This window comes from Apteryx rowi, unplaced genomic scaffold (assembly GCF_003343035.1).
Source record: "Apteryx rowi isolate R43461 unplaced genomic scaffold, aptRow1 scaffold_631, whole genome shotgun sequence".
In the NCBI taxonomy this organism is placed as follows: domain Eukaryota; kingdom Metazoa; phylum Chordata; class Aves; order Apterygiformes; family Apterygidae; genus Apteryx; species Apteryx rowi.
Genome location: NW_020450907.1, coordinates 210,133 through 229,086, shown reverse-complemented (window position 1 = coordinate 229,086; position 18,954 = coordinate 210,133). Strand labels below are relative to the sequence as shown.

Here is an 18,954-nt window from a genome sequence, read left to right as displayed (position 1 = left end):
AAATCATTAAGCTATGTTGGAATAAAGGTAAAACCCTGATATGCTCTTAATCACACCTCAAAAAATTTTTGGAAGAGAACAGAAAAATATGTACATTTAGCTTTACATCTAGAAATGAAAGACCATGACTTCAAGTTATCACAATTAGCTGAGAGAGAGAAATATACACTTTTCAAAACACAAACAACTGGAACATGATATTTACCGTCACAGTTTTGTATAACAAGGTTTTTGCAACCAAGTAAAAATAACTTATTCTTGTCAAGACTTGATTTTAGGTTACTGTTAATTTTACAAACCTTCACAGTAGAGTGTTTGAACAATGGGGGAAGGGGGGGGGGAGAAGAAGGGTGTTAGTTCAGATGACAATTTGAGAAAGACTAGAACTTCATTAAGATATTGCTATAATACTGAGGAATTACAAATTACCAAGGAAAACCCAGCATGAAAAAAGCAACCAACAAGAGAAATTCACATCACATGTTACAAACAGGACTGGACTCATACAGGTCCTATGTTATGTTAAGCATTTTTTCCTTGTGTTAACATTTTTTCCTTGTGTTAACATCATACCTATAGAATTACCACTTCAAGAAACATACGATAATACATGTACTGTAAGTAGTGAATTATCCACATAAGTTTTAGCACAGTTAAAAAAAAAAAAAAAAACAACAACAACTTTAGCTTAAAGAACTGGCTCTGCTCAAGTTGGTTAAAATTCAAATCATAATTATTACTTTGAAAAAAAATTGTCGGCACTCCATTTATTTACCTTCACTTTTTTATCAGCTGAACAAGTTGCTACAAAGGTACCATCTGCAGAGAAAGAGCAACAAAGTATTTCATCATCATGAGCGCTTATCTCCAGAAGTCTCTCTCCACTTTCTGCTTTAAACACCTACAGAAACAACACAATGAATAGTGAAATCTTACAACTCACATACAATTCTAAAACATGCTACACAAAAATAACATTCTTTTTCTCTCAAACAGCTCTCTTACATAAGCTCTTCTACATAAATATGGTTTTACTCTTGAAGCATTTATAAATTTCATGGAAAGTAACCTGAAAATTAACAAAAAAAAAATCTTAAATTTGAACTTCAATTTTGTAAAGATAACAGAAATTATCAGGGCAATGAATTGGTGAAAACAGATTTTGCTAACAGATACTGTGTTGTGCAGTTATTCTTAAAAGACACTGACAAAGGACATGGATTTAGGCTTAAAGAATGAGGGTAGAAAAAGCCATTTTGTTGTCAAAAGAGCTCAAAAAGCATACACTGCACCCAGAAACCTTTCTAAAAATCAAAGCTGTTATTAAAACTACTAATTCCAGGTTTATATAAAATATTTTTCAGCTCAAAATAAGAATTTTAGCAGCACATGTTGATTTGGGGGAACAAACAGAAAAAGAGAAGTAATTAAAAGGCTTACTCAGACAAGATGATACAGTCCTGAACCAGTTGCATGGAAGAGAAGGGCAGTTGGGGGGAAAAAAAGTCACACTAATCAGTTTGCCAAACATTCTGGGATTTAGCTTTACACCAGTGAAGAATTCAGGTCTCCCATTCCTTCTCAAGGCTACATATTCCTAAATTATTCAAACTAATCACAAGGCATTCCTTACAGCAGCACTCAGGATACTAAAATTGTGAAGTCCCTATTTTTTTTCTTTCTTGTTTCACTGAACGGGAATATCAGTGACAATGAAATGGTTGATATTTGTTCAAGTAACATAAATATTGAAGTAACAGGAAATCGACATTTACAGTAGATTCTGCAGGATGTCTGTTCTTAATCTAGCAATCATGATTTCTGACTTCACAGAAAGAGCAGGAATAGCCACAGGAACTGAAAAAAACCCTAGTTTTATTTCCATGCCACTATTATGAAAAACATGATTAAGTTCAAAGTTAAACAATGAAAAAATAATTACTGCTAATTTTCCCATTATTCTTCAGTAAATGTTTAGTTTAAACGCAAGCACAATCCACTGATTCTTTTTTGGTTTTGGTAGAAAACGAAGGGAAAAATAAGCAGCCTGCAGTCTTAATGAGGCCATCAAGTACAGAAGCCCAGCACAGTAACTTTAGCACAGCATAAAACTAACACAGCCACCAGGTATCTCCTGAACTAGATGTCATGATCATAACACTGTCGAAGCCAGCAAATGAGTAAATAAATAAATAAATAAATGAAAAGCACAATAACAACACACTAAATAGCCAAATGAACAGCAGCTAAGCACCACTAGTACTTTAATATCAGTATTCAAGTTGTCAAGCATCCAAAACAATACCAAAGGCTTGCAGAAAAGTTGCTTTTCACCCTTACCTTTGGCTGTCTGGAATATGGCTACTTGCCCAGGTTACTGGCTGGCTGATTGCTAGTTTCCTTGAGAGCTGGCTGGCTCCCCTCCAGGCACACTGCTGGCAAACTGGCGTTAGTCACTATCCTCGCTGTCTCCCCTTATCCACTTCCTCAGCATTTTGTGCCTGTTTCCAACCTAGGATGTCCTCAACTTCAGGGGCTCATTTTTCTCCCCAGACTCCTTGCATTTGCATAAGACATTTTGCCACCTAAGCACTGAAGCAGCGTACATCCCATGGAAACTGTAAAGCTATAACTAAAAGATCTTAACATTTCTCCAGTTCTGCAGAAATTCTGTGAGCTGCAGTATCATTTTCGCAAACAAATATGAAATACATTGGGGTGTGCCACTGAGGCAATGAGCTTCTCCATATCATTAAAAAGGATTCCAACTCGTTTATACATTACACCAATTAGGGTATAAATCATGAAATCATGCAGGTTTAGTGTTTGAACAAGAAGATTATGCTTACTATTTTAAACATGCAACTCAAGGCTTATATAATAGTAAAACCACTGTTTTTGTTCAGAAGAAGAAAAGGGAAAGGACTGTTAACAATTGTTATCAAAATAGCATGGCCTTTCATTTCACTGTTGCATAGATATTTTACCTGTAGTGTTTTATCAGCTCCACATGATGCTATTCTTTGTCTATCCTGAGAAAAGCACGCATGGTAAACTGCATCTCTATGTGGACGAACAACTAGACGGGAGAGGTTTTTCATGGATTTTTTATTTCTACAGGATAAAATAGTCAATAAGTGAGATTTCACAAGGTTTATTATTATCATTCAAAATCTTCTAAAAAAAAAAACCCACACTTGTTCACATATCTTGAGCAGAAGGCTTTAAAAAACAAACAGAAAACTTAACTCTCTACCCTCATGTAGAAATAATAAAGGAAAAAAATTCCTACATTCAAAGTTAAAGCTTAGACACCAAGAAATAAGTGCATGAAAAATTAACAGCTACTTTATACGTGGAGGTGTTGCAGCCTTGTGGAGGTGTGCCCTTTCCAGGACACCAGCCTCCTAACAACTTTTTTAGGATCTGCTATGTGCTATTTCCAAATATAAATTTCTTCCCAAGACTTCTTGTTCTCCTGCAGGTTCCCTTTCAAATTTATTCAAAAACATCTGTACATTTGTGTAGACCTGATTAAATTTACTTGATTTTATAGCAATGATTCAATTCTCATCAGTAGGTATTGAAACAAAAGCTATGATTATCATTGAAACAAAAGCTATGATTACCACTGCATTTCAATCAGAGATTAAGTACAGAATCTAATACACTTTGGGTGACTCCAGCCCCACTTTAACAAAGAATTTATAACTAATAGCAACTGTAATCGTCCTGTTTAGTCAGATGTTATCACAGAAAGCTGTCACTGTAATAAGATCATTTTTGGTGATGAATGTATTGTTGTAAGTCACATTTTTTTCTAAAGGCAAAATGAATCCAAGTACTTCACATTTTCATCATCGTCATTTTCAATTTTCAGGCTTAGCATTTAAATAATGGGTAAAGCATCTTGAATAAAGTAGCTAAGCTTTAAAACCAAAGCAGTTTTTCACTGCAAAATACTGACTGGTCAAACCCAAAAAATAAATTTTGGTATATTTTAATAAGGCTAAAATTACTGGTCAAGAGAGCAGGTTATTTACCCACCTATCCTATAAACCATTTTTTAGGACATTAACCTAGAACAGGAAACAAAAACATGCAAGTGTCTGCTCTGTTGATTTCAGCCGTGTACTTGGGCATAAGTTTCCCACATCCAAGGTTAAAGTCCTAAACCACCTGGACATGGACTTTTCTGAAGTGTGCATCTTCCAGGCTATTCTGTTAGAATTAGCTATACAAAATGAAATAACGAAACACTCAAAGAAAAGACTTGAGTTTAAGTCTTCTATCTTCCTGGTTATTACCCTGATTACCTGACAGCCAGTTTACTTTGTAACCACCAAGTACTGCAGATATCAGAACAGAAATATTAAAAAGGAGAATCTAAGAGAGACAGTTACGTAATCAGATGACCACTGGGGAAAATATTTAAATATATATTGTTTGTCCTCATACAACTTCAAAAGACATGAAAACAGACGTTTTATAAGCCAGAAATTGCAAGAGCAGGTAGAGACTACAAAGCTTTTTTAGTATTTCACATCTCACTACTTTCAAAAGCTTCATCAGTTAATACAAATACTTTTCTTTTTTTTAAAGTGTTAAGTTTTATTATAAAAACTAAAAACATACTATAACATACATATGTGATATTTGCATTACTTTTTTTTTTTTAACAAAAATGTATTTACAGAAGTTTCAACTCAAAGTTTATCATCATCTTTCTATGGATATTTAAAATGGCATTGAGTACAGAAGTAAATATATTCTTTTATTTATTTCAATATAATTATTACTCATCTGTGGCCTTACATATCTGAAATTTACCTTCTCCAACCAGTTCTTCAAAATTATTTCATTTCTTCTTCTCATGAAAAACATAGCACTTCTTAAAAAGGTCCTTATATTAGCTGTACATGGTATTTAATTGCAGACTAAAAGTCCCTCTTGGATCAAGGGGTCAGCATATCAGCAGATGGATTGCAATACTTACATCCATTCCAAATAAAATACACCTGCTTCTTGTTGAGCAAGTAGCTTGGCTTGTTGATACACCTCTGATGTCTCCGGCTGGCAAAGACCCAGCTGTATTATGTCAGGAAATGGTTGCCGTCCAAGAAGGTGTCCATTTAAAGACAGAAATTCCTGGAAGTTCTCACGTACTATGCTACCCTATGTACAGTGCAAATAATTTTTATCAGTAGAAAAAGTGGATTTATAACCTAGTGCCTTTTCTTTTCTAATTTTCTGTAGAACTAATATCCTTAGAGAAGCACAATTTCTAATCTATTAGCAAGTATATACGACAGACTGGAATATTTCTTTATCCTATTCAGGAAGGCATATTATTCTTACTTTTTCAAATAAATTGTATTGGTAACTGTGCTTTACTCAATGAGCAGTCAATGTGAAATATCACAAGGACAATTTCAAGTGGCCAACAAAATTCTGCACCAGCCCAGGAAGAGATTACTGTATGGACCCACCTTAATTATCGATGTTATTCTTAGTTATTGAGTTTCATGGTTAATTACTTGGGTACACACTAAAGTTATAACTGAAACTAAGACTGAAAATGATTTTTTAAAAATTTTCTTAATTCTTCCTCTTCAAGTTAAAGTCTCACTTAATACTACCTTTAGCTTTCTATACATCTATATTCTCTCTCTCTTTCTCTCTCTCTCTCTCTATATATATTTCTTAAAACAAACAAACAAACAAACAACAAAATGCAATTAAAGATGGTAAAATATACATGGAACAGACTGATCATTTACCTGTTAGTATCATACCTTTTGATCCAGGACTGAACTATATTCTACATATTCGTGAATCAGATGGGCAGGGCCTACCAATTCTGTTTTAGCTTTAATCCAATCCAGAGAAAACATAAGATCACAGAGTTCCTGCAAGAAATACAAAATTCAGTTCAAAGTACGAGTTTCATGACAGAATCTACCTAAGGAGAAAAACAGGACATCCATTAGATATTTAATACGCTTCAGTTCAATTGTCTCCATTTAAAAACTTAGGCAATTTCAAGATCTTGTTTCTTGCTTCTCACATGATCTTGTATGAAACTTCTATATACAGAAGGCTAAGCTTACTAATTTGACGTAAAGGATTGCTACTTGGTACAACTATTTGGAGAAGGGGTGGGAGAAGGACGCAACTCTTGAATTCTGTAGCAAACAAGACCCGTTTTAAGATACAACTCTGAAAAAACTTCTTTTAGTCTGGCCTAGCAAAGATCACTCTGCTAATAATAATCCCGTTGTTCCTCCTAACAGATACTGAATTAGAGTGAAAGCAAAAAATCTGTTATAGTTGCATTTAACTTAAAAATGAGAAAGTTGCTTAAAGGAAATTAGAAGCAGCAAACAGAAGCATTAAAAAAGCATACTTGTTAGGATGAGAAAAACTGCTTAGACACAATACTTCACAGATTCAAACTGTATCACCATTTAAAAAACAGTAAATACAGCAAGTATCTAAAAATTGCCATGGTTAAACAAAGACAAAGAATACCTCTTATCTTTTAATAGTCTTCTAAAAAAAAGGAAGTCATGTCTAAATAATGAAAAATAAATGAGTACAAACTCTGGGAAGTTAAGTGTGCGGCCATAATGAGACAGGCCAAAAAACTCCGATAAACCAGTTCTACTAGAAGTAGAAAGGCTAATAATAAAAATGTTTTTCCAATACATTGGAATTAGAGTTTGAGATAATCAATGAGATAAGTTTGATTAAAAAAACCCAAACAAACAAACTAGATTTGTAAGTTGTTGCCAGGACCAAATTCCAGTGAAACTACTGAAGCAGTGCGTGATTTATATCTTATACTAGCTCAGTACCTAAAGAACAGCAGGTGGCAAAACTGATAGCAATATATTTTTTTAAAGACTCCAAGGTGATACTGGCAACAACAGATTTGCCCGTTAGATGGCTCTTGAAAGCTGTTATATAGAGAATGAACTTTTACACACAAATGAATATGACATAATGAGAAAAATTCCATAAAAAAAGTAAATGTTCAACAATATATTAGAATTCTCTGAAGAAATCAAAGAAACTAGATTATCTTTATTATCATACAACATAAGCTTTCAGAAGACTTCTCACCAAAGTTTCTTCAGAAGGAAAAGAAACACAAGCTATTATGATATGAAATGAAAGATCTTCTCATGAACTGATTAAAAAGGTAAGAGACAAAGGGTAGAAATAAAGTTGTTTTCGTAATACACAATGATCATCAGTGGGGCCCCGAAAGAACTGTATGTTGAACGCTTGTGTATTTGCATGAAAGCCTGGGAGAAGAGCGGGCAAGTGGGAAAAAGGCTGGGCTGAGGGGAGAGCGAGAGAAAGGAAACTGGGGACACTAGTCAGAACTCACCTTCTGCATGTTGGCACCTGCCATATGATACGCTAGAAAGTTATACCAGTACATGCAATCCTCTTGAGATGGAATAGGCATATTAAGTTTGTAATACTTTTTGTACTGATTTACTATGTTTTTATGTAGCTCCTGCAACATGAATCAAAACACACTTTCAATTAATAATACAACAAGGTATGGACTGTTTTTAGTACTATGGAACTTCTTTTTTTATTATTATTTCTCAGTTGTAAAATGTCAACAAATGAAATAAGCAATAACTTGAGTTAAACATACAATTTTAAAGGCAAGCTTTTCTTAAGATTTTTTCCAGAAACATTCTCCAGATATTAAAGATAGAAAAACAGGCTGTTAACTTTCCTTCTTAGGTCAAGAACAACTGTCAAATCACTCTGGTATTGGCTACTCACACTTAATGTAAAAAACACTTACATATGTAGATATAAGAAGACCTAAAAACTTGCCTGTCCTTCATATCTTATCTTTCTACCTTCTCCTCCAAAAATGATATTTTATTGGGCCCAACTTACAGAGCCTCTTCCTGCAAGTATTGCCCTAAATTGGAGGGGGAAGAGTAAAAAGCACTTCTCAGTATTAAATAATAAATTTCCTTTTCTGGTTTGTTCTTGATGTCTTTTGGAATCATCAGTGGAACATTCCATCTTCTACTGGAAATATCTTTGACAGAGAAACAATGGATATGGAGTCTTCTCTCAGATTAGTTTCTTAGCTGCAAGTGGAACCATCATGAAATCACTCCACATTCTCAAGTTGAAAATAAACACCTTTAATAATAATTAAGTATTAAGTTTAACTGCGTTCTGGACCTATATTATGAAATTGCTTTGGATTATGATTTAACAAAGTTACGTTTTCTGAAAGATGTCCAGCTTTAGAGAGTAAAGTTAAAAATAAGTAGATTAAGCAATACTCTACCTGAAGCTGGTTGCGATTCTTCTCTGTAAGAAAGTCAAGTTGAAGATCATGTAAATAATAATGGAATGACTTCCCATTACGATCACAGAACAATAGTGATTTGTTAACAAATTCCTGTAAGATATCTTCAACTTCTTCAGTTTCCATATCCCAAAGAATACAGAGAACCTAAAAAACGTTCAATAAGATAGAGAAGATAAGTAGAACTAAGGGGTAATTTGACTTGTAGGAACATTATAAAAGGCTACTCATTAACTGACAGCAAAACACATACTAACATAAATATTTTAAAAATGATAATAAATTCAGTAAATTTACAACTCCTTTATACCAAATTACACAACAGGCTGGTTACCAATCAAGGTAGGCTTGTAATACAGAAGTACACCAAAGTCTGGCATTTCCCAGCAATAAATACTAATATCTAAAGCAAAGATTTATCTGGAACTCTGCAAAATAGGGACAGGAAGTCTGATGGCACAAAGCAGAAAGGCTAGATGACAAGATGTCAGGGAACTCAGCAGGCATGGAAAAGAAGGGCAGCAACAATAATGACAGATTCTTTGAGATTAAACAGGAAAACAAAAGAGCTTGTTTTAGAGTGAGCAGAAGCAAGCCTGGTTACAACAGTGACAAAGACGACAGACTTTAAGCTGCAGTAGCAGATATTTGTGAACACGGCATACCTTGCTCTTGAGGTCTACAAATTAATTTTTATTTTCTGAGTAATCCATAAACTGTGTCAGATTTTGAGAAATATCTATCCTGAAGTAGTAATTGATTAATAATTCTGCTATACATAATCAGGAAGCTTTTAGAGGGAAATAATTGTACCTTATCCAGCTTCATCACACAGCCAGGTAAATAAATTAAGGAAAACACCATTATCAAAATACACGCTACAACATGCTGCAGCGCCAACTGTACAGGCTATCTTTGAATCAGATGATCACCCAGGGAAGCAATATTGATCTAGTTGCAGTAAGAGAGAACCTCAGACAGAAGTGGAAGAAGGAAACAAAGAACAGAAATGTTAAAGCTGCTCCCTCTTTTTAGCCACTATAGAGTCCTGAAGTAATCACCAGAGCCACCAGAAAGGTGCTGGGAGGAAATTTCTTCTTGACCTAACTAGCAAAAGCTTTTCTCAAAGCATCGAGGAAGCACAATTACTTTAGCAGAATGTTTCACAGTCCTATATATTTTAAAGCTATTTTTAGTTCACCACAATTTTCAGGCAACATTCTGGGCAGATTAAGGTTGTCAGAATCAAGGCAGACGTAAATAAGACCTGGGACCATGTTTGCAGACTATACACTTTTAGGAAAAAGGGGAAAAATGTAAAATATCCTTTGACTGAATTTCCTCCTCAAATACACCTTCTGTCCTTCTAAAGTAACACTTCAGAAGTAAGCTGAATTCTACAGCTGAGTTACTGACTATTAGATGGGAGACTTTAAACTTTACAAAATGTTTAGTAAATGCCTGCTATATGAGAGAGACTGGTGAGAAAAAAAAAAAACTGCAGAGCTCTGCAATACTGAAATCATGGTCTGTCACTTGCAAATTATACATTATATCTTCATTTATCTATATGTGCTGGTTCATGGTGATCATATCTTTTTCTCAAAGGAGTGATATTTTACATAGCAGTTTTTTAGCCTTCAGAAAGCTCAATTACAATCTAATTAAAGAGCTATATTTGAGACGCACATTAAAGTAACATTATGAACACATTTATTCAGTTACAACTTCTTAGTTTCACCACTGACAATAAAAATCATGATACAGTAATGGACCCACTCTACCAATTACTTTTAATCATTAAAGATAAACAACAATTCCAAATTTTATGACTTCTTTAAAGTTATTGTTTGCGTCTCATTAACAACTATGAGATTTCTGCATTGCTATTATTACCTTAGTAGGTACTTTAACATCTTTTGGGAGGATAGAAAGGTCCTTATAATAGTCTTTAAAATTTTCATTTAGTTGTTCAACACTTATGGACATTGCTTCATCAAGAGCTTCATAATCATATGAAGAAGATTTTCTTATTCTTTTAAATTGCTTATTCTGCAGCTGTTTGAGGTAGTATTCCCAACGACCAGGGAAGTCTCGTAATAATGCACCTATCAAGGATATCACAAGAGGAGAACCTGAAGGAAGAGATTAAATTAATCTTAAAGATTTTCAAGGAATAAAGTCCAACAATGTAAATAAATCAGGCTGAACAAATGAGGCCATTTTGCTGATTCACTGATGAAATTCTTGAGGGGCTGGAGAACAGGCAGGCAAATATGCCATCCATATAGTTATCTGCTAAACCTGCCAAAATATTCTCTTATAAATGTGTGTGTGTGTGTGTGTGTGTGTGTGTGTGTATATATATATATATATATATATATATATAAAGATAGGTTGAAGAAAACTAACCAGAAACCAACATGAGACATTTATTTTGTTTACATAGTTGAAAGACCATCCAACAAACACTTGTGTTATATGCAAGCAGTACAGTATTACAGAATATTCCCTCCTCTTCCAGTAAGCTGAAACCTAAAAGAAAGATAAAAAACATTGAGTAGTAAGTGGTACAATAAAAAGTGGCAAGTATCATACCTTTGCATTCCCTTACAATGCAATTAGCTTGTTCTGGCAGTTCTGTTATTTTCTTATTTACAAATAGAGACAAGACCTCCAGTCCTTTCTCATGTGCTAGTCCACTTTCCACGTGAATCTCATATTTTTTGCCTAGACACAGAAACATGTAAAGAAATGAAAAGAATTTCAAAAGAACTCCTATGGAAATTCAGAATATTTTCTGAGCAAAATCTGGAGCAAAGGATCTGGTTCATGATTTTCTGCATAATATTTAATATGCTTAGTACTAATAATAGTATAAATTCTACCCAATACAATCTTATAATTACAGCTGCATTGTGGACATGTAGCAGTGAACACTTCACACGGTAAAGATAATCAGTCTAATATCAGCAGTGCCACGAAGTTTAGTTTATCCTATTGAGAATCATTGCAGTCTTCAAAGCAGATAGAGAACTTTTAGGATAACATATGGCATGCATTGCGTTGAAGAGCATAAAGTCTTACAGAGCAGAATTCTAAAACTTTGCCACTTGTGCACAAGTTGATAGACACAGATTCTATCAGATTCTTTTAAAAGTTTATATCAACAAATTGCATTTGTGTACACACAACCTGTAGATGAAACTGTTCCTTACCAGCCACAGCATCTGTTACACTCCTGTCCCTGCTGGTAATAAGAACCTGACACTGATTATCAAATGCTTTTAACACCCAAGAATCCCAAATATCATCCAGGACCAAAAGAGACCTAGAGTAAGAAGAAATGGTGCAGATTTCAGATAAACTATTAGTTCTAAAATACTGTATTTTATTTTAATAATGAAAGAACATTTTCAGTATTTGTAATGTATTACCTAAAATATTTCACATATAAATAGAAAAAAAATTTATTAAGAGGGTCAAGAGTTAAACACTGTGCAAGAATGCTGAATGCAAGTATCTCCAAAAATCAAGTGTTTTTACTATTTGTTGCTTTACAGTTATGGAAACCTGTTTTTTTTGCTACAATTGAAACGTAAAAGCTAAAATTTTGAGAAATATATTTTTAGCACATGTCAAGAAAAGCAGAAATATTTACTTCATTTTTCATGTTACCCGTTATTATAAATATGGAAAAAGTTGTGTAGGACAGGATAACTGATCTCTGCTTGACATAGGCTAGTAAGTTTTGTGGGAGAAATAATTTCAGTTTCCTCTTGATTTGAGAGTTTTTGGTTTTATTTTTAAATCTTCAGAAAGCTCTGAGACACTAATCCTCTTGTAAAAGAATCGTCTTGGATGATGGGGCTCTCTTTACTTAAAGAATATCTTATAGTGATTGCATAGCCAATGCTATGGCTAGTTATATTTGTAGGCTACTAACAGACATCTCACCAGAATGATATGTAGAAGACTTCCCTGTGCCTGCCTATACCTCCTTCCATGCCCAGTACGACAGCCCATCATCAGCAATACTTACAGTTTGCTCCTACAATATGTTCTCACATATATCTAACTAGGCTGGATGCAGCACAGGCTGTCGCCTGTTCCCAGCTCAGCCCTTACTAACTGGCCGGCTAGTAAGATAGAAAGTATGTTCCCCCTGAACTCGTGCTGTAAATCCCTTTTCTCCACTGGAGGCACCTACTTGATTTCTCTTCTTTATCCAACTGTCCATTTTCATAAACTTACAGAATTCTCAAAGATACGAAGTTCTTACCCTTTGAATTAATTTTGGCAATATGCTCAAAATGTTCGGGAGGAATGGAGGAGAAGGGAAAGGAGAAACAGGATAGAGATGAACAGTATGATCACATTAACACGATTTCCTAATGAAATAAGGCTTACAGATCAGTCAGACTGGAAAAGTTTTATGACCTTATCCTTGCCTCTTCTCCTTGAGGTGTAGGTGTTCTCTGTAATACTCCTAGCCAGAAGTCAGAGTTAACACCTATTACCTTATCTTGAAACTGATTAATCAACACTGCCATTTCAACAGCACTCTACATGAAATGTCTGGCTATCTGTAAGGAAGACACTTTCACAGCTGCAACTAAAATTCTTTCAAATACTATCAAATACCAAGTAGTTCCAAAATCTGTTACTTTCTTTTTTCCCCCTGAGTTTCCTCAGTGTAATGCTCTTTTGACACAATACAATAAAGCACCGCATTAGATGAGTGACTTTGTGCACCAGAAACAATATAGCATAGTACATCAACCAGAATATCACGCTACTCAGGTATACAACTACCCAGCTACTATTCTGGAATAGCTCATGATGTCAGAGATATATCCTACAGGAAAATAACTCAGTTCTCCTTTCTGCTCAGAAGGGACTAATGTTAAGCATGAATTAAACATCCAGATTCCTCTTCATGGAGGAGTTTTGGTTTTTTAATGAACAAAAAAAATATCAAGAATTGCATCAATGGAGACAACCATTGAATGTGAACGTACTTCAGGGAAACCTGCATTTTCATTTGAAAGTGTCTTGTTTGTACTTTTCATACGAGACTTCACAAAAAAAATAAAAGTTCTTTTCACTGCTTTGTGATAAGGACACAAGGTAACCTTAATAAAGATTTCTTGTGGAGGACCTTGCAATGTTTTTCAAGTTTTTTTTTTTTTTTTTTTTTTTGTTCTATACAAAAAAGGCCAATACTTCTCTACTCAAAGTCATCTATAGAGATCACAACATGGGAATCTTATTCCTGAGGTATCTTACTCAGGTGCAGGCTTGTTTAGTTTAGTAAAAGTTTTCCCAGAGAGTCATGAAATCCTCAACAAATAATAAGAACTATTTCTCAAACATGAAGAAAAGCTGTGCAGCAACCAAGATTGTACTTGATTAAACTAACTCACTTTTCCTGAGGTTTGAAAGCAACTGTTTTTTTGGACATATTGATCATATCACAAAAAAAATATAGTACACATCATTTGTTTTGAGCATCTCTTTCCACCTCCCATTTTTGTATACCTATCTGTACACCTTACTTTATCACATGCAAGATGGTAATTTAGAAAATTCTACCAGCAATGCCTACCCAAGAAACAAAATTATAAAAGTATTTCTAGCTTTAACTTGAACAAAACTTCCTAATTATCTACAGTAAAACAAAGAGGGAAAGCAAAAAGTGGAAGAGCAAAGATTTTTTAAGAGACATTAAACCACAACACAGACCACTTTGGCAATTAGACCAAAGTTACTCTGCAAAGATTTATTAAAGAATAGTGTTTCATCTTATTGACATCACCTGGGGTATTTGCGTAGCATCAGCAAACGAAGACGATCTTTAGCCTCCTCAATGTTAAGTGGTGGCCTTTGTGAAAGAGTACAGTCATGGTCTAATCTACTACAGAGATTTTGAAGTTTTATTAGAAGCCCTGCTTTGTCCTGTTTTCCAACAGATATCCAGTGAACTCCTCCTGGAAAATAACCTAACAAAGAATTAATTTTAATCATGCTATGTATTTAAAACTAGAAATATTTAATAACAACTTATAATAGTAATCAATAATTCAATTAAAAAGAAAATAGAAAACTGCTCATAAAGTTTATTATAAGCCAAGCTCACAACTCTACCGTTAAGACAGAAGGATGGTTCTACATGACTACTACCTTTTATTTTTAAAGGAACAGGCTATGTAGGGCAAGTACCCACAGAGAATTCAAACTACTGCTGATGCTGTCTGTCCTCTCCACCTGCCTTCCTGACCAACCCTTGGCAGCTCCTTCTGCATCCACCTTTCCTGCTAGTCTGACTCAGCACTCATTCATTTGATCTTGTATTAATGCAGGGGTTCAGAGGCTGGGATCTGAAGTTATCCCAAAACAGTGAGCAAGATGGTATTTAGAGAGTCAGCTGCAGCAGGGAATGTTGCAGTTTCTATCCCTCCATCATGTTTTCTAATGCCTCAGTCCCACTTTCCCCTCCATGTGCCCTATACAGAGAAAAATTCAATAAGTGGTTTCATTTATGAACCATTTTAAACTAAAGTGATAATAGGGTAATCACTCCACAAAAGTCTGCCACTATTAAAATACATGCAAAAGTTACAAGATTTTTTTCTAAATTCATGTAGCATGGTGAAGAGTTGGAGGATTTAACAAACAGTGCTCAAAAAGAATAAAGTTAAACATGCTTATTTTACATTTTAAACTTACAGAAGTAACATTTCAAATTAATTAAGACTGAGCAGTATCTACTCTCATAAACCAAAACAGATTCCAAGGTGAAAAGCTATTCAGAATCTTTTCCCATAAATTAGTAAAATATTTGGTGGAGCTGGAGCACAAAATGGTTATGAAGGCTGTAAATTACAAGTAAACATTTCAGGAGCACCTAAGGAACTTCAAAACCTAAATCCAAATTACTTTCAAGATGACATAAGATGCCTAGTCACATATGCCCAATATGCATATACCTGTAATAGTTTTTGTAAAAATATAGACATTTTTCTAAAAGTACCTTCCAAGAGCTGGTGATCCCTTAAAGCTTCTGCTGTTAAAACAGTCTTTCCACAGCCTGCCATTCCATAAACTGTGACCCAGCCTGGATCATTTTGCAAACAGTATAGTTTCTCCTTAATAGCATCCACCAGTTTTGGCCGAGTAACAAACACAACTGGTCTCTGTGGTACACCTCCTTCACAGAGAATTGTCTTAACTGAAGTTAAAAATCAAAAACAAAAAAAACAAAAAACATATCGAAATAAAGAATAAATTAATATGATGCTGCTTCAAAAAAAATACAAAATAACTAGCGGGCTCCCTCCCCCAACTTGTGCCCCATACAAGTGCTCTAAAACCTAATGAACTAACCATACCAGATACCAAAAGAAAAAAAAAAATTGCTTTTCAAAAACAAATTACTTAGCAGGCACCAGTGGTGTCCCAATTAATAACTATTTTTTGTGAGCTAGAGCTAGTTATATCAATCCGTAAAAGCACACGGATAATTAACAGCACCAATAGAAACTATGGCAAATGTAAACACAGTTGCTCAACATTGCTATTGCCAACTGCCTAGTTGCTTTCTCAGCCAGAAGTTGCTGCTCCACAGCAAGCAGCAGAAGAAAAAGCATGCCATCTAAGGCTTTTACTTTGTGGTTAACAGCACAGCATTGTGGTCCAAGCTGGACTTTCTCTGATATAAGCTAATACAACAGGCTTTGCAATACAGCGGGTAAAGCACAGTGGAAAAGGTAATGTATGCATAATTAGTCCACTACTGGCCACAAAGTGGACTGCTAGGTGCAGTACCATATTATACTGGTAAGTTTGGGAAAACTTTAGTCAAGCAATCAAAATTCCATGACTTTATGACACTTCTTAAAATACAGAGTGAAAATAATTACACTATAAGATTTACCTGACATTTTGTCAAATGCAGCAGAAGGCTTGTCCCATGAGAAACTAACAATTTATTTCATATCAGTCAACTTATGTAAAATTTAGGAACTTATTCAAGGTAACTAAAAGATCTGTTAGAGAAAATTAAGCAACCTATTACCTAGATCAGCCAATGTGGGGGGTGAGATCTTATAGATTACTCTTCAAGGGAATGTCAGTTTCAGATACTGCAGCTTTTCATGTTAGATTCAGCTTCTTTAATATATACACATATGAAGTCCTTCACTTACAACAAAAATATTAAGATTTAGAGAAAACTATGAGAGGTTCAGGTTTCTGTTTTTTTAAGGTAAGTGTTACTAAGGAAGAGAATTTTCAAAATCACCTGCATAAGACACAACCATCCTCTCATACCACGTTAATTACATGAAATACAGCAATACTGACTAGTACAAAACCAAAACAAATGAATACATCAACTACTCCTTTTTCATCAAAACAGGTATTACAGTCAGTCATTTAGTAAGGAAAAAAAGTAGAACTTGTCTTTACTTTCAAGCACAAGGATTGCCATAGATATACTGACCATATGAAGTCATTCCATCCAGAGAACTCTTCACACTACCCGAGGAGATGGTAGGGATGCCATCCTGAAGAAGTGCAGCAAGATCTCTGTATCCTTCATGAAGTAGTGCATTATAGAAAGATCTATATGAATTATTATCTTTTTTAAGAAGAATGTTTATTAGCATAGCTGCTCGTTCCTTCTGTGTATTCTAGAACAAACATTAAAAAAAAGATATTACACAAAACTAAAAGAGCTTATAAATCATCTAATCTATCACCCTCTGTTTACTATTCTAAAATTAGGCCTCAACTTCAGCCAAGCCCTTAACTCATGAACTGCGATAATAACTGAATGCTAAGCATATGCTTGAAGAATCTGCTGAATCTGGGAATCATATACTGAAACAAATATGTAGAAAAAAGATGCTAAAACACGTGAGCAGTCTAGGAAGAAGAAAAAGTGAAAGATGATTCTACCTGTTGTCTTACTTTCTCCTCCTCCTGTAATGTCAATACTTGGTCAGCAATCATATGATCCATAATGTATGAGGTCTTGATGTCTTTTTCCAATGCTTGGCGATTCAGAAGTAAGTAATTTCTACTCTTCACATCCATGTTTCTTCAGTGTGGAAACGAAAAAAGAGCCAAGCTGGAACCAGAACACAGCTTAAAAGTACAAAGAAAACAGTTTTAAAATACCTTACAAATTTTGATTTTAAAAAAGGCAGAAAAAGTAGCAGAGTCACTATATTAGTGGAAAATACAGTGAGTCTTCAGGCAAGCTCATACTACAAACTGCAGAAAGCTGAAATATTTAGTTGTTTTTCACCTTCTGTCTTGATACAACAATAGGATGAAAATCTTTTTAGGAATTCTATCATGTTGCTTATGATTCACTAATCCAGCTTGGCTGGACGATATGAAGGCATGTTAAGTCTTAATAGTTCACAAGCTACTGTGAATATGAATAGTGTTCTGGAAGTATTATTTAGATGCCATATGCTATTATATTTGAATAAAAATGTACAGCTGAGCATTACTGTATTTAATCTAACTACAATATTTCTCTGATTGTTCCTCTTAGGAGCACATAAAGCAGGAACAACATTTCATTCTTTAACAATTAGACTCACAGTGAAACACTTGTGCTCATTAAGTGAATGAAAGTTTTTATTTAAAAAAACAGTGAAGTACTGCTAATTTTTGCAGAAGAAAGCATTAACGTGAGTCCTTTTCCAAGTTTGTACCACATTATTTTTAGGAAAACCTGCAGAACTAAAAATCACAGTCTGTACAAGCTTCTTGTACATTAGGATCTTGCCAGATATTACTATAAAAGATACTTCTTGTCTCCCTCTGCATCCCTCAAATTTTTAAAGTCCTCGAGTCACGTAATTGGGAGAACAGGATGAGAAAAAAGAGTGGGCTTGTGGTTGACAGCACTGGGCAAGAGCTACAACCGAAAATAAGCTCCCTGTGTAACAAATTCCACAAGATAAAACTCAGTGTTTTCTCCAGCCCTGGAACTGGGTAAAGTCAGATGGGGGAGCCTGACACACGACAGAAGATGGGAGCCCCCAACACTGCCAATGAGTGACCTTCTTTTTGCAGCATCTGATACACAGCAACTGAGTATCAATCTGCTTTATTCCTTTATTTCATAAAATAACGTGCCTGAAGAAAAGAGAAGAAAAGGCAAAAGGTATCTTCTGTCACCTAGAGGTTTTTCAGCGCTGGCTCACTGCCAACGAAAGTCCCAAAATGGTCTCTTTATTCGCACTCCTGAGCGACGACCAAAAACTACATATGCAATTGCAAGCTCCCCCCACAGAGCAACTATGAAACTGCCGGCCTAAGCGTTCACTTTTTTCTTCACTCCCTCCCTCCCCTCATTTAGGGACCAGGTAGATGCAGAAGCTTTCGACGAGGCTGGGAAGGAGTGCCCCTTTAGCCATACAGGCAGAATTCCCTATTTTCACTGAAAATTATGCGGTTAAGAAAGTCCTTCAGGATCTTTTGAGGTACCGCACAGGAAGGACACACGAAAGCGCCCCCGCTACTCTCAGTCGACAGGTCCCCAGGCTGAAATACCTCCATCAACACACACAACAAAA

General features: G+C 35.0%; 1 protein-coding gene across 12 annotated transcripts in view; it reads right to left on the bottom strand.

The window, feature by feature from the left end:
- Positions 1 to 17,531, bottom strand: part of APAF1 (apoptotic peptidase activating factor 1) — a 34,793-nt gene extending 17,262 nt beyond the window's left edge. For 2 of the 12 annotated variants that reach the window (XM_026084207.1, XM_026084211.1), the window contains exons 1-13: positions 17,318 to 17,527; positions 16,860 to 17,049; positions 15,390 to 15,587; positions 14,175 to 14,358; positions 11,575 to 11,687; positions 10,955 to 11,086; positions 10,253 to 10,491; positions 8,336 to 8,503; positions 7,397 to 7,528; positions 5,796 to 5,909; positions 4,997 to 5,175; positions 2,988 to 3,114; positions 776 to 901 (exon numbers count right to left, since the gene is read on the bottom strand). In XM_026084207.1, coding sequence (XP_025939992.1) covers positions 776 to 901; positions 2,988 to 3,114; positions 4,997 to 5,175; positions 5,796 to 5,909; positions 7,397 to 7,528; positions 8,336 to 8,503; positions 10,253 to 10,491; positions 10,955 to 11,086; positions 11,575 to 11,687; positions 14,175 to 14,358; positions 15,390 to 15,587; positions 16,860 to 17,049; positions 17,318 to 17,455 — 2,040 coding nt within the window. In that variant the 5' untranslated portion in view covers positions 17,456 to 17,527. The other 10 variants (XM_026084215.1, XM_026084213.1, XM_026084214.1 and 7 more) reach the window with 10 other exon arrangements.
- Positions 17,532 to 18,954: the final 1,423 nt, after the last annotated feature.